Raw genomic sequence first — 14,316 nt, 5'->3', positions numbered from 1 at the left:
AACCTTGTGACACATATTTTGACTCCTGGAAATATTAACATGAGTTTTGTCAAAAGTATACCAACACAAGGAGTTCCCTTGTGGCACAGAAGGTTAAGCTGTCATCAGGAGTTCTCATGTTGTCACTGCAGGGCCCCAGGTCACTACTGCTGTGGTGCATGTTTGATCATTGGTCTGGGAGCTTCCACATTGCATTTAGGGCTATGGATGGAAGCCAAAAGTAATTTTATCTCCCACCTATGAAGAAAGTTTGCATGACAGTTTCCTCATTATTTGTGTTGCAGCATCAATATTTGCAGAAAACTTTGGGCCAAGTTTCACAAAGGGTGAAGGCTTCTTCTCCGTCTTTGCCATTTTTTTCCCAGCAGCAACTGGGATTCTAGCTGGTGCCAATATCTCAGGAGATTTAGAGGTATGTTGTTTTCTCTGCTTTGCAGTTCTGGAAGGTAATGGTGCAGTTGGGCAAGACAAGGAGCTATAGGCAGCAACAGCGACCATGTTTCTCTATAGATCTCAACACTAAGATTTTTGCAAGTTTTCCTAGTTTTTTTTTTTTTTTTTTAAACAGCTGCACCTGTGGCATATGGAAGTTCCCAGGCTAGGAGTTGAATTAGAACTGTATCTGTAGGCCTATGCCACAGCAACGCCAGATCTAAGCCACATCTGTGACCTACTCCACAGCTCTTGGCAACATTGGATCCTTAACCCACTGAGTGAGGCCAGGGATTGAACCCGTGTTTTCATGTATACTAGTCAGTTTACCACTGAGCCATCCTAGTTATTTAAACAACAGAAACTCCATCCTAATTATTTTAAAGTCCTATCTTTTAACGACAGAATTTGCTGCCAAACAATCCTATTCCAGATAGTTCTTCCAAAAGTCTTATCCAGTGATATCAGAAGGACAGAGTATATTGACAGTGTGTCATATTTCCAATAAAATGAACACAGTTCAATGGAAAATAATAAGAACCACCTTTCTCTTTTAAACACATAATGGAAAAGAGCACAGAATACTTAAGAAAAAAACAAAAATAAAATCAAATCACTTTACTATTGAATTCCTATGCCATTGAATTCAGAGATACATTCACTCATTTAATAGGAATTTATTTAGCCCTCCAGTCACCACATTCTATGTCAAATACTGTAAGGACCATTGTATTAGTTAGGATGTAGGTTTGAATGTTTTATAAAAGGCCTGTAACAGTGACCTAAATAAGACAGAAGTTTGTTTTCTTAGTGCATAAATATTCATGGTCATAGGCCATTCACTGGAATAAGAAAGGTCTGTTCCAAAAGGTAGCCCAGAACTCCAGATGACCTCTCTTGTGTTAGCATTCCCTTGGGATTTGCCCTCATCTGCAAAGTCCAAGATGGCTGATCATTTCCAAGATCACATTCCAGTCTACAGGAAGGGGGATAAGGAAGAAGAGGGCAATCAATCCCCGGATCTTGCATGTATCACTTCTGCTGACATTCCACTGACAGGATTTAGTCTCTGTGACCTTACCAAGTTGCAAAGAAGACTGGGAAATGTAATCTCTAGCTGGACAGCCCTGTACTCAGACAAAATTTTAAGAAGTTTCTAGTATTAAAAGAAAGAAAGTGAGAATGGATATTAGAGGACAACTGTCTCTACTGCACATGAAAAAAAGTAGAAGACATGGGTTTTATCTCAATAAATTTATAATCAACTTTGGAAGACAAGAAATACTTTTAAGAGCCATCAGAAGATATGCATAAAAATGCATAAAAAACTGTATGCATTGACTAAGTGGATTATGAAATAAAAATAATGAAGAAATAATTATATTAGGGATGATTTTCTTGAGGAAATAACTTCTGAGCAAAGTAACTAAAAGCAAAGGTTGTATACTGATAAATGGTCAGGAAATGGAAGGGTGTTCCAGGCAGAGAAGACAAAAGAACAGACAGGAATGGGAAAACTGTGGAATCAGTAAGGGGTCTTTCATGGTTCAACTGGAGAAGCCATCACAGGCTGGATAACCTTATATGGTAAGGAGAAAGGCTACTAGAGGGACCTGAAGGAGCGATGCTTGCCCTTGGAATAGAACTCCATGAAAGTGGGGACTTTGCTTTTGGTTTTGTTCACTGCTGTGTCCTTGGTGCTAGCAAGGCTTCTGTAAATATTTATTGAGTGAATGAATAAAGGTATTTAGAATTGTTATATTAAGGACCACGGTGCCATGGTAAATTCTTGAGCAGAGATATGGCATAAAAAAGAGTATGCCCAGGCTCACGAAAATTAAGTAACATGTTCAAAATGATTCAAGTAGTAAGTGGTACTGCTTGGCAAACTTTAGCTATGAACATTGAGCCTCTATTTTCTCAGATTTGGAAAAGTATCAGAGTTCACTGACTTAAATTTCTATAACCTATAAGACCACATTTAAATTAAAGAATATTGTGCTTTCTTTAGACTCCATAGAAATAATTTTTTTTTTTTTTTTTTTTTTTTTTTTTTTTTTTTGCTTTTAGGGCCACACCTGTGGCATATGGAGGTTCCAAGGCTAGGGGTCAAATCGGAGTTACAGCTGCGGGCCACAGCCACAGCCATAGCCACAGCCTCAGCCACATCAGATCCCAGCTATGTCTGCAGACTGCAACCTACACCACTACACAACCTACATCCAGCAATGATGGATCCCCAACCCACTGAGCAAGGCCAGGGATCAAACTCGCAACCTCATGGTTCCTAGTGAGACTTGTTTCTGCTGTGCCATGATGGGAACTACAGAAATAATTTTTTACTATTAGATATTTAGTAGGCAGTTCAGCTCAGCCAACACTTACTACTTAGACCATGTATTGGAAAAGCAAAGAAGACCTTGATCATTCTCTCAAGGAGCTCAGGGTCTAAGAGAGAGACAGACTAACTCTACAAGAGTCATCAGAAACAGAAACAGAGTCATGTGCAAAGGAAAGATGAAAGAGTAATTGCCTGTCCCCAGAGAAGTAAGGGAAGACTTTCAGAGGAAAATCTCAATCCAGATTTGAAGGGATGAAGAGGAGTTCATCAAAAGGACAAAGAAAGGAGGGATATTTGGAACAGACGACATGGACTGCAAAAAGGCCCAGAGAAAAATGTTGTTAATGGAAATAATTTTATGCATGGAGTAGTATATGCAAGTAAAATCTTTCCATCAATGTATGAATAAACAGATCTTCTATGTGTCCTAAGCACTCTTGGAGTAAGCAAAGAACCAGAGGATATCCCAATCTAAAAAGGCAAGGCTTAAAATTACTTTCTCACAAGATAAGTGGTAACTTATTTAAGGTTGCTAGGTTGCTATATCAGTAGAGAATTTTATTCTTTATCTATCAGTCTGAAGGAGAAATCCCTGATTTTGAGTTTACATGCAAAGAAAATGAGTTTACATGTAAAAATGTTCTATCATGATTTTCAGAGCACATATGGTCATTGTATTGTTGTAAAAAAGGTGAATTATTTCTGTGTAAAAAGCCTTTGGTGATTTTACAATTAAACTTATCTTTTAGCACACAGACTACTATATACTACTATGTAAGACTCTGAGATCCTTTAAACTGTGAGCAATGGAGTTTGGGTATTGTCCTACATCTAGCTAGAGACACTAAGAAAGTTAGGACAGAGAGTACCATGATTAGATACATGTTTTAAAGAGAGCTTGCTAGCAGCTTGTGAGGGATGGAATAAGGGGTCAAAGAGCAGTGATAGGTAGGGAGACCCAGAGGCAGAAAGATCAGTTAGAGGAGATTTCAGTAGTCTGGACAAGAAACTACATGAGCTTGAATTAAGGCCATGGCAGGGAAAATGGATCAAAGGGGCCAGCTTTGTTAAGAGCAAGAAGAAGAAATGGAAAGCACGCTTTTTCACTATGATCTGCAGTAAGGGAAACATTACACATGATGGTCAAGTGACCACATACAGAAATTTTGTACAGACAGTTCTTCACTTCTTACAAATTGTATCTTCTGATATTTTCACATGAGTTCTATTCTATTCTATCCTTTTAATGCTGGCTTCAGCTGACCGAATTGATTCCATGGTGAACAGAAGCTCCCATTTGGGCACTGGGGTCAAAAGGGCAGAAGGACATCTTGGGGGAGATGTCTAGTGGGTTGCTACATTTAGGAGTCTGAGCTCTGAAGAGGAAGTAGGTGAGGACTAGGAGCTGGCGTGGAGGAGCTTGTCCTGATTTGAGCAAGAAGGAGGAGGGAGGAGGACCAAAGTAGCACACAGAGGACATTGAAAGTATAAATGGTGTAAATGGAGTTCACGAAGAAGAAAAAGAAAGAACTAAGAGGTAGGCGAACCCAAGAGAAAAGAGTGGGGTCATACAAGTTGAGAGGAGAGTGCTCTGAGAAGTAATCATTGACATGATGGAAAGCCAGAGTGGTCAAGCATGATAAGGACTGAAAGGTGACTGCATGTTGGGAAGTGGCAAGGAAACTTCAGGACATGTTGATAATATTTCCGAGAGTGAAACTAGAACATAATAGATTCAGTTCAACTTAGCAAAGTTTACACACTTTGGGGATATGCAAGATGCTGCCTCTGCTCGCAGCCTCAGAATCCTTCTCAAGGTGGCTCTTGACAGCCTATAAATATATGCCTGGGACAAGATTTGGGAGGTGCTCAGGTCAAATAGGAGAGTTTAGATGCACTATCTGAGATGTAAGATTAGAATGTGGTTGACACTCAAAAAGCAGCAACCTAATAGACTGCTTGTACTCTGTCATAAGGAAAATAAATACTTAACGAGGAAAGATGATAAAAGGTGAGATTTGGGATTACTGCTTGAGGGATGGAAATCAACATTTAGAGTGAAAACTAACAATCTGTCTTAAGCCTTGAGCCCTGTCTAGGGAAAGGTATCCAGAGAAAACAATGTGAGTATATGACCAGATGTTAGGATACTGGCATGTTGATTTACATCAGGTCAAGTCTGAACCTCATGTAAGTCCCAAATAAGTAAATTAAAAGCTTGTAGCAAACAGTTCTAAATAAAAACTAAGTTTTTGTGTTTTAGGTAGAAGACTACTGTAAATCTTCATACATCTTTTCCTTTCTTCCCATTTAACACCAATTCTTCACATTTCACTCAGATCCCAAGAAATCCTTAATCAATAAAATAAAATTTGAAACATACCATGGATGGAGACTGAGGGCGTCCACTTCAGCTATGTAGACTTCTCTTTCTTCTATGTGCTACTCAGTTGCACACACTTGCCACATTCTCTGTTGGAGATAGTAGTCTGGAATGAAGAGGCTGGGTACATCTGTATCAAAACAAATCCTGTGCACAGATATTCCTTCAAGAGTGGGAAGGAATGTGTGAATACAGAGTGGCTGCATAGGGCTGGGTCATTCCCCTTGGGGGGGGGGCAGGGCAGGTTTGCTTGGTTTAGTTGATATTTCCAGATGTCAGGTTGAGTCCCCATTCACCATGAGTTGATAGTTCTGATGAATTTGATCAGCAGGTTTAAGTTAACAAAACACAAAACTCAGGCTTTGTTTGACTGCATTGATTGCTCACTTGTTCTGATGAGTTTAATGTCCTCTGAGGGAGGGGGGGAACTGATGCCTCCTGAAATTGTTTTTTCCTCCATTCAGTATTTATTGACTCCTACTATATGGCAGCATTGTCTTTCATAAGCAACGAATACATTGAAATCTCTATGTAATAACCCCTGTTAAGTTGAATTCAATTATTTAGAAGTTATGCTGCTTGAAAATTGATTATGCTATGATTTAGCCCCCCAAATAGCATATAAAATGGTATATTGTATATGATGTGAGCTCAGCTTGGTGAATTTATATACATTTATGAGCAAGAGAAAAGCCCATTTTCTGGTATAAGCTTAAATTTGCTTCTTTCTTTATGCCTGCTTATGGAAATTAAATATCTCCCATTGCAGTTATTCCTGAACTAGAATTCCAAATGGGAAATTTGGGGGATTGGAGAATGTAGCAGATCATCCTTTTTGCTCAGTCAAAAATGATTTTTTAAAAAAAAGCAAGCCTGAGCTTAGCATAAAACCAATACATGCAGAGATATTATCAATGTGTCAGGTATGTTTGTATGTCTCCCCTAATACTTTGGGTTTGACACATCTGCATGAAATTCACTTGAGACCATAAGTCAACTATACTCCAATAAGAATTTTTAAAAATTCACAGGAGATAAAGGGAAGGGAGGGGCATTAGGGGGTGAAATAATTGTCTCCTTTTGTATAAATATTCCCTCCTAGGTAGCGAGAGATCACCTCTGTTCAGCACAAAGTTCTACAGAGTTCTTTACTCACTCTAAACACCTAACTAGAGCTCACCACTTTGCCATTTGCTTGATTTTTTTTTTTTTTAGAACTTGCCTCAGGAAGGGTAACCTAAAATTTTGAAAATACAGAAATAACTCCAAGTGACATCTGTTTCTTATTCCATGCAGTCTGCTCATTCCTCATTTACAATTTTTTCAAAGGATCCCCAAGACGCCATCCCCAAAGGGACGATGCTGGCCATCTTCATCACTACTGTTGCCTACATAGGAGTTGCTATTTGTGTAGGTAAGTTATGTGTCTCTGGTGTCAGAATGCCAGAATCACAAGGGGTCCAAATGTTTTTTCACATCCAGTGGGGTCTCCAAGGAATACATGTAGAAAAAATTTTAATATGCAACAATTTGAATTCCCTTCTTGGATGCTCTAGTGGTTTGAATGCAACTAAACTGTAACCTAGGTGTCTCTGGGTCAGGAGTAAGGTAGACCTGAACATAAAAAGATTCCATTCTGCTGCTCTAGGTGATAATTCCACTGCCCAAGAATCTACCATTTCTAGCATCCAGCTCCCTTGCCCTTAGGAGGCAGGTGAGGAAGAGAGTAAAAGAAGCCTCAAACAACAACAGCAACAACAACAACAACAAAACCCCAAAACAACAAGACAATAGTCTTAGGAAAGTATGAACGATATAGAATGGATGACTGTGTCTCCTCTTTCCACTGCTGTCCCTAATATGGAAATGTTACTGTCACCAATTGGCAGGCAATCAGAACTAGACCCAGCTGCCAGCAGTGTGGGTGGCCAGCCCCCACACTGCTCAGTGAGCAGAAAATATGTGGATTTGCCTGCAGTTCTTAAGCTGACTTTTGTTCCACCTGCTGCCTGCAGCCACACCTCCTCCTGGTTAGGGGTCATCTCAAACTTATGCCATTACTGGAGAGGAAGCAATGTGGAACATTCAGAGAAGAAAGCTTTTCTGTGCACGCTCAGGAATACAGCTCTAGGCTAAACCACCATGGAAGTCCAGATGACCATTTAAAAGGGCATATCCTAGTTGTCCTCTTCTTAATATAAGGGAAATTGAGAAAAAGCATACATGTTGAGTTGGATTACTTAGAAAAGAGCAAAACAAATAACTTAGATTCTTGCTTCTCTTACTGCCTCTTATTTCAGGAAACTGGATAATGTTGTTAACTATATTGTTGTGACATTTCCAAGTTTAGTTACACGGAAAGAAATTGTATTCCAATGCTTTAGGAAATTGACACATTTTAAAATGACAATGAAATCACCTAAAGCTACATTTCCCAAATGCTCTTTCTTTCTCACACAAAGTAAAAAGGAAGGAATGAAAGGTATAGACCTGACTTCAGAGATTCTTCTTTTTTTTGCCTTTGATGGGCAGAAAAATCTGTGTTTCTGTACTTTTCCCAGGATAGGAGAAGGATAGTCGTGGGAGTCCATGGCTTGGCATTAGTGAAAATGACATGGCTCAGGGCTTGGTTTCATAGGAATTTGGGGAATTCTACTTATGCAGAAGTTAAAACACATGATTTTAAAAAGCCAGCTCAACATAAATGGGCAATGCAAAAAGGTAAAATCTGAAATGCATGGTTTTGCTTGGTAACCAATATCCATAATTTTAAGTGTTTAAGTAGAGGTTGGCAGGGCTATGTAAAAAGGACTCCTGCACTGATTATTTTACATGGCTCTTTCAACTAGAAAATTCTACAATTTTTACGTCTTTCCCAGATTCGGGGTACAAATTCCATGTCTAAAATTGAGGGCTCCCATTAGTACTTGTCAGTGAGACCTCTCAAAATAATTAGCAAGGAATGAGAACTCACCCTGGCTGGAGGTTGAAAAGCGAAACGAACAGTTTCATTGACTAGCATTTAGTTTGTATTTATCTTTCAGGTAGTTCAGAAATTTTTATGTATATTTCAGGCCTATATTCATACCTTTCAATAATCCTATCAAACACATAGTGGCAAAGTTAGAAAAATTTGTAAGAAAAGTCAGTGATTAAAATATATATTGAGGATCTTTGAAAAGTTCCTAAGTCCATTTCTGGAAGTCTATCCTAGAGAAATACATTGAATTACAGAAGAAAAATTTTATGCACAAAGATGTTCATAGACATGTTTATAATAGAAAAATAACAGAAATACCCAAATGTATAAAAATAATGGAATAAACTGAAATAAATATTTGATAGAATATTATTTGACTATGAACATTACCTAAGAAATCTAAATATTTTGTTCCAAAATATTTTCTGTATTATTTAAACCATTAAAATTACTATTATTATTATTTTGTCTTTTTAGGGCCGAACCTGCGGCATACGGAAATTCCCAGACTAGGGGTCGAATCAGAGCTACAGCTGCCTGCCTATGCCACAGCCACAGCAACGCCAGATACAAGCTGCTTCTGTGACCTACATCATAGCTCACGGCAACAATGGATCCTTAAACCACTGAGTGAGGCCAGGGATCGAACCAGCAACCTCATGGTTCCTAGTTGGATTCATTTCTGCTGCGCCATGATGGGAACTCCAAACCATTAAAATTATATATAAAGTAAAATTAGAGCTGGGCAAAAAATTATGCAAGGGGTATCATTAGTTGAAAATAAGGACTTAGTTCTCTTAATTACTAGAAATCAATAATGTCCTCCCTCAGTTGTCTCACAGATGAGGAAATCAATCCTTCCATTTGAAAAACAGTAGGACTAACCTAGAAATTTGAATTGAAAACATATTATGTGCAAAGCACTGTTGTGTGCACTTCAGAAAGTAACAGAGTCTCAAGCCCAAGTGTCTTACAGAGGCAGGGCAAAAAAACTAAAACTTAAAACTATCCAAGTCAGGAAAGTGGCAGCCTCTTAAAGACAGGGGTTGCTCCCAGGTCTCAGAGGATGGGACTTCCTGGTCACATGTCAGAGGAAGCATTGACAGTGAAGACAAGACAGGCAATGGACCTGTTCAAAGTCAAGGTAAACTATGTATGTTTTCAGAAGAAAAACCTTAAGGGAACAGAACCCTTCCTATAAAGAAATGACAAGCCATGGTTGTTTTCTCAGGGGCCTGTGTGGTCAGAGATGCCACTGGAAGCATGAATGACACCATCATTTCTGGGATGAATTGCAATGGTTCAGCAGCCTGTGGGTTAGGCTACGATTTCTCAAGATGTCGGCATGAACCATGTCAATATGGGCTGATGAACAATTTCCAGGTTCGAACTTCAAAAAAAAAAAATAATAATAATGTTTATTTTCTATTGGTTTCATTTTAAGGACACCATGTATAATGAAACTTCTGACTCTGCAACAGATTAGTTATTGACTGATTCGAATTCAGCAAGGAAAAATCTGTGTGGGAAGGAAGGGAATCACATAGGCATTAATTATGTGGTTACACTCACTGTGGTGAGGAGAGAACAGGCACTTGTGTGAATTGCATCACCAGGGAGATTACCACTCGCCATTATGTATCTTCCAATCAATTGTACAAGATTTCTTGGTGGGGAGATGGAGAGGCTTCGATTAGTGAGCACTTGCAATGCATTTCATGCTTGGGCCTCAGCTTAGGAAACGCCTCTGTGGTGGTCCTGGAGTGCATAGAGGACAAGGCCAAGAGGGAAATTGTGAGTGGTGGTGGGGGAAGGTAAACGAGGTGGGAGGAACAAGGGAAGTTGGGAAAACTGTAGAACTTGTAATGTATTAATTTGTCTGAATGATTGGTGAGCAGAGGGAGAAGCAAATTTGTCATGAAGGCTTCATTCATCTATTTTAACAACCAACAAAGAGAAATTAACTCAGCTGAAGTCATTATTCCAAAATATGACTTCAATTGATAGAATCTCATCAGGTCTCAGATCCAAAATTACGTTTAACGAGTGCAGAAAAAGCAAAGGTTTGAAAAGCTTCTATGTGCAGGAAGAGCAAGAAAGGCTAATGCCTTGAAAAGACTGGTAAACAGCTGGCTCCCTCCCCAAACCTTATTAAAGTACCACTTTCTGTTGGATGGAATTTCTCATGGTCCAAGAAACAAGATTCCCGGAAAGGACAGAGGGGAGAAATTGTTACCAAGTAATCATTTCCTTGTTTACTCTTCCCAATTTCTTCTAGATGTACTGGGTTGAGCATTTATTATTTTTGTAAAAAACAATACCAACACCAACAAGGCCATTCCTATTTTGAAAAAAAAAAAAAAAAAAAAAAAACAACTATTAAGAGCTTGAGAATGAAGCCGGGGAGAAAAAAATCTGATTAGAAGCAATTAACTTTTAAAAGAGATTTCAAATCTCAAAAAGTAGAAAGGGAAGTATGTGCATAAAAATTTGGCTTATTTTTTTTTTTTTTATTCTGTTGGATGAGACTCCTTACTTGGCCCTCTCTCCTCAAGGTCATGAGCATGGTGTCAGGGTTTGGCCCCCTCATCACTGCTGGCATCTTTTCGGCGACACTCTCCTCGGCCCTGGCCTCCCTTGTCAGCGCACCCAAAGTGTTCCAGGTGACAACAGACACCAGAGCATGTGTTTTCCCTCCTGCTGTTGCCACTGAACATGGATCAAGTGGAAATATCCATTCTCACTGGCAATCATTTTCCATCATTTTCTGAAACAGTTTAATGTTTGCATCTGGCTCAAATGCTATGTCTGCCACATAGTCAAGATCGATTCAAATAATATAAAGAATGATAAACTGCAGTGTTAACTTGTGCCTCATATTGTGTATCACTTCGTCTTTTCCCAGATCTTCTTGTTTGAATCACCCAGGGAGAATGACTGTGCATAGATAAAAATGACGAATTTCTCCTCTTCTTTTCCATTAGGCTCTGTGCAAGGACAACATCTACAAAGCCCTGCAGTTCTTTGCAAAGGGATATGGGAAAAACAATGAACCCTTGAGAGGATACTTTCTCACTTTTGTTATAGCCATGGCGTTCATTCTTATTGGTTTGTAGTTTTCTTGTTCTTACTGAAAGCCAAAGAATTCTGCTGATTACTCATAGCATTTTCCTTTGAGCTTGAGAAATTACCTGTTTTATGTTTAATACCCCTTTTGGGAATAGTGGAGTCTGTCTAAGAAGGAAATGAGAAATCCTTGTGTGTAGAGGGCCTTTGAGGACTTGAAGTAGGCTTTGGACTTTAATCTCTTCTTTGAATCTGAATGTTGGAAATCCATCTGACCAAATACAACTGAATCCTTCCTCCAACCTGCCCCAAATCATCTAATCCCACAGTGTCCCCCAGCTGCCACCTGTCATTACATCTCCAGGCATGGCAGCCAGCAAGAGAGTTGAAGAGTCTGTTCCCAAAATGTAGTCCATTGACCACCTGTGTCAGAATGAAAATCACCGGTGAGTTTGTTAGAGTGCACATTTGTCAGGCCTAACCCCAGAGTTAGAGTCAAAATCTCTAGTGATAAGGAATCTGCATTTTTTTTTTTTTTTACATTTCCCCAAATTCATTAATCACTAAGGTTTGGGAACCACTTGCCCCAGCTCTTTCTCCCTAAGCAATATGGACACAGCTACATAATCTTAGAGAGGCACATGTGTCTGTGTCAGTCTGCACCTTCATTTCCCTCTAGGGTACCACCATTGTGGGTGAGCATATCAGAGGAAAAGAAGAAAAAGACAAGGAGGATGGTAACTCTGCAAGACGAGCAGAGCCAAACTCAGTGGTGCCAAACAATGAGGGCTCTTCCTATCATATAAACTCAGGAAGTGACTACAATTCATGAATCCTTCCTCCTAAGATTCCTACAAGGCTGAAGAGGGAAAAACATGACTCTCTGAGTCTATATATAATCACTTTTTGGTTTAATTTTTAAAAATTTTATGTTTGTTAGATTTTTAAAAAATGAAAAAAGTGATTATTGGTAGATAGGTTTCAATTATGTCATTTAAGCCTTAAGACTTCAAATTATTGTCCTAGACTGCTCTTGGGCAAATAGCCTAAAATTTCAAAAATCATATAAATTCAATATTCTTAAAAGTCACTCTTTCAGAACCCTCTGGATTGGCTTCATGGCACCAGCTTTGTGGCAGCTATTTTTGCCTACTTTCTTACTGGTATCCATATTGTAGAGTCACACTCAGATGCCACCTGCATTTGCGTCCATGAGGCTGATAGCTGTCTGACCTTCAGAAAAATGAGAATGTCTCTAAATTATTTTTATACTATACAGTAAACAGCGTAGCTAGGACTAAACCATACAGGATATTTAGCTACTGAGGTAAAACTTTTTTTTTTTTTTTTGGGGGGGGGGGCAAATCTTGAGAGGTAGAACTCTCCAGAGATGTAGAAAAGTGCAAATGACTAACAAAAGTTCTGAAAGTCAAAGCAAATGAGCTGGCTATAAGCAGAGATGTATCCAATTAAATTGTTCTGGTGCCCTGGTATTTAACTAACCTGCTACCCTGCAGAACCTTTTGATTATATACAAAGCAGATAACGAATGCTGGATTTGGTACCTCTGCCATAGCTACAGAGGAGTTTGTCATCTGCCTGGTCCCCAAGCCCTCAACCCACTCTCACTCAAATTTTCTGTAGGTAGAGATCTCGTCTATTTTCTAATTGGTAAGTTTTCTTGTTTCTTACATTAACCCTGGTTAAAAATGTATTTGTAAAGGAGTGCAGCCTCAAAAAAAAAAAAAGTAATAACTTCTTAAACTTTGACAGATGCTAGCTATGTTTTCAATTTCCAAACAAAGTCAAGCTTCCAGGCTGTAACAGCTGTTCAGCCCCTGGTCTCATCACTCATATGTACATATTCAATTCTGCTTCGTTCACAGCGGAACTGAATACCATTGCTCCCATCATTTCCAACTTTTTCCTCGCCTCATATGCACTTATTAATTTCTCCTGCTTCCATGCTTCTTATGCCAAATCTCCAGGTAAGTTGATTTTTCAAAACTAAAATAAGCAAACACTTAGTTTGTCTCAATAAAATGAAATGTCAATGAAAATGTGCTTAATTTGTGTTTATATGTTTCCTTATATCCTAGTGGGCAGTGTAATTCACTTTATTTTGGTAAGTTGGGGGGATGACTTCTGAAATAGAAAAAGAATCATTTGAGCAATGGCCTTTTTGACCAACCGTAAAGTCAATTTTCTCCTGCGGCAATAAATTATTCATTGCAAGAGAAACCACATTTATTTCAGCAGTAGAAAAACACCACTATTTATTTCCAGGGTGAAAGTGACCACAGAAGTGGAATGAATGTATATATTTGAAACTTCCTTACTATCAATTTGTTTCCTGCCCATGGTGCAGAAGAGAAGGATGAGTAGTTTCCATAATTACCTGCTGAGTGCAGTCAATGCAGATTCACACTGAAGCTGGTGACACTCAGCACTCCTCAGACTGTGGTTTAAAGTGGTACAAAATTTCCCATCAAAGAACCTTCTCCTGTTTAGTCATCCCTCACCTCTTCTTTGCTTCCACTGGCCATTAGAATTTCTTCTGCCTTTCCACCAGAATAGAGACTTGTTGTTATTGACCTTCAGAAAGTTCTTCACTATGAGGACTTTTATCAGGGATATAAACACATCTCCACTTTTTTATGGTTTGCCAGGATCTCAAACCCCTCCTTGGAAAACCAGATGCCAATAAAACAAAATATAGATGGAAGGAGAGCCCTCATCCACCCAAGACCCCTAGGCTCCAGAAGATAACTGAGGAAATTTTGTTTCTGTTTTATTGCCTGCCTCTAAGCAAAGAACAGAAGGTTCTAGTCAGTAAATACAGGGATCATAGAAATGCGTGCCTCCATGCCATGTATGTCCATTTTTAAAAAACAAAATGAATTAATAGAGGTTGGCAGGCTTAAGAGTGGAAGAAAGGAGGGAAAGAGGAAGAGGGAAAAAGAGGAAAAATAGAAAAGCATATAGAGACACACAGATACCAAACCTAGGAGATGACTCCCCCTTCTTTCTCTCTCTCTCTCTCTCTCTCTCTCTCTCTCACACACACACACACACAAACTCTCAGAGAAAAATAAGGTCATTTCCAGTATTGTT

The 14,316-nt window shown here is 39.0% G+C and overlaps 1 protein-coding gene and 1 long non-coding RNA gene across 19 annotated transcripts in view; one reads left to right on the top strand and one right to left on the bottom strand.

Annotated features, from left to right (window-relative positions):
- LOC102161909 (uncharacterized) overlaps positions 1-14,316 on the bottom strand; it is a 144,509-nt gene that overhangs the window by 3,875 nt on the left and 126,318 nt on the right. For 7 of the 15 annotated variants that reach the window (XR_014811905.1, XR_014811900.1, XR_014811908.1 and 4 more), the window contains 2 exons: positions 9,709-9,894; positions 5,157-5,245 (listed from right to left, as the gene is read on the bottom strand). This is a non-coding gene — a long non-coding RNA (uncharacterized LOC102161909). Of the gene's footprint in view, positions 1-5,156; positions 5,287-9,708; positions 9,895-10,252; positions 10,478-13,600; positions 13,764-14,316 lie in introns of those variants that run through there. The other 8 variants (XR_297970.4, XR_014811903.1, XR_297971.4 and 5 more) reach the window with 5 other exon arrangements.
- SLC12A1 (solute carrier family 12 member 1) overlaps positions 1-14,316 on the top strand; it is a 90,207-nt gene that overhangs the window by 27,678 nt on the left and 48,213 nt on the right. For all 4 annotated transcript variants that reach the window (XM_085021392.1, NM_001445000.1, NM_001445001.1 and 1 more), the window contains 6 exon segments: positions 285-412; positions 6,486-6,570; positions 9,368-9,519; positions 10,692-10,799; positions 11,121-11,244; positions 13,089-13,190. In XM_085021392.1, the coding sequence (XP_084877518.1) occupies positions 285-412; positions 6,486-6,570; positions 9,368-9,519; positions 10,692-10,799; positions 11,121-11,244; positions 13,089-13,190 (699 nt within the window).

The sequence above is a fragment of the Sus scrofa genome, chromosome 1 (assembly GCF_054392235.1).
Source record: "Sus scrofa isolate SSC_HxYL_T2T_F1_AM1 chromosome 1, Sscrofa_HxYL_maternal_Yorkshire_Landrace_v2.0, whole genome shotgun sequence".
Taxonomy (NCBI): domain Eukaryota; kingdom Metazoa; phylum Chordata; class Mammalia; order Artiodactyla; family Suidae; genus Sus; species Sus scrofa.
The sequence above is the reverse complement of the archived record's forward strand: the minus strand, read 5'-3'. Positions and strand labels throughout refer to the sequence as shown.